We start from the raw sequence: 1,378 nt of genomic DNA on the forward strand, positions 1-1,378 counted from the left end.
ATACCCTGCTGGCATTCAGTGGTTTCTTCTATAACTGTTATGGAAGCTCAATAAAAAAAATGTATATTTAAGAAAATAAAAATCAGAGCGCAAATTGTAAGAAGAATAAATAAGAACTTCTTAAGATATGTCAGAGATATTTTCAATATGAACCAGTAAAATCAAAACAATATTTCGTGAATGTAGAAACACTTCTGGACTGGATGAGGTCAGCAGGGGGCGCTGTGGCCCAAAATCGTTAAGCCTCACATCCACTGTGCTGTCATCTGTCATTCCGGTGTCAGATCAGGGTGAGTCAGAATGTTCTGATCAGGTGAGTCTGAGGTCCGGTTCTGATGGGTTCTGGTGTCTCTCCTAGAAATGTGCATCTTCTAAAGCATCTCTGGGTTTTTGTGGAGGCTGGAAAGAACCGGGAACCAGTCGGATACAATCACAGACTTTATTAACATGATGAAGGTGATGATACAGGATGTGCAGGGACAGAGGGGCATCTGATGGATCCAAATCAGAACCAGGACTACAGTACAGCTGTTTTCATCTGAGGGACCATTTCTCAATAAATCCAAACTCCTCCCATGAAGCAGCTTCATTTACAAACCAGAACCTCCCTGAGACCCAGAAGAACACGTTTCTAGATGAGATATTTCTACATTAGCGGTGGATGGAGAAATCAGCTGGAATTAACTGGTTTTCATTCCCCGCAGAACCATCAGAACCGTGTTCACAGATAACGTCCAGACATTTCCAGAAACGGGCTTCATGTGACCAGAAGAGTCAAGTAGCAGCTGGTGGAAGCGCACCAGTTCTGGACTTTCTAAACAGCTGGATCTGCTGGATTTGGGTCTAACTACTGACACTCAACAGGTTTGCATTAAATCGGATTACATTTAGCTCCATGTTTGATGAACCTGACAGCAGAAACCTTAATTTATTGAACCAAAGTTCTGGATCAGAGAGAAAATGGTTCTTCTGGGTCTGAGAAGGATCACAGTCAATAATTCAAAGTTTGTTTTACAGCAAAATGATCAGAACAGAACCAACTGGGTCCAACATGTTGCTGGTTCTGTCTGCAATCACAGTCTGAAGTCTTTCAGTTTATGTCATTGTTTTGGGTCAGCGCCCCACCATGCGAGCCATCCCCGGGTTCACGAAGGAGAAGTTCCTGAACATGGTTTGGTCCACGCTGTTGATCAGAGTGCGGTCAGCGCAGGACAGCCGCGGCTTCTCGTTCAGGAACTCTTTGTCGAAGTTACTGCAGTCGCTGGGTGACGACTGCAAGGGAAGAGGAGAGGACACCTTAGAAGGGCGACTCATCATCCCACCGCATCCATTCATCCACCATCCAGCCATCCATCTATTCATCCATCCATCCATCCAT

At 44.7% G+C, this 1,378-nt stretch overlaps 1 protein-coding gene across 1 annotated transcript in view; it reads right to left on the reverse strand.

The window, feature by feature from the left end:
• Nucleotides 1-401: 401 nt before the first annotated feature.
• The window catches only part of prkcq (protein kinase C, theta), a 38,058-nt gene continuing 37,081 nt past the window's right edge, over nt 402-1,378 (reverse strand). The window contains exon 17 of the mRNA XM_015402124.1: nt 402-1,272. Within this exon, the coding sequence (XP_015257610.1) occupies nt 1,114-1,272 (159 nt within the window). The 3' untranslated portion in view covers nt 402-1,113. The remainder of the gene's footprint in view (nt 1,273-1,378) is intronic.

This window comes from Cyprinodon variegatus, unplaced genomic scaffold, assembly GCF_000732505.1.
Source record: "Cyprinodon variegatus isolate N-32 unplaced genomic scaffold, C_variegatus-1.0 Scaffold1302, whole genome shotgun sequence".
Taxonomy (NCBI): domain Eukaryota; kingdom Metazoa; phylum Chordata; class Actinopteri; order Cyprinodontiformes; family Cyprinodontidae; genus Cyprinodon; species Cyprinodon variegatus.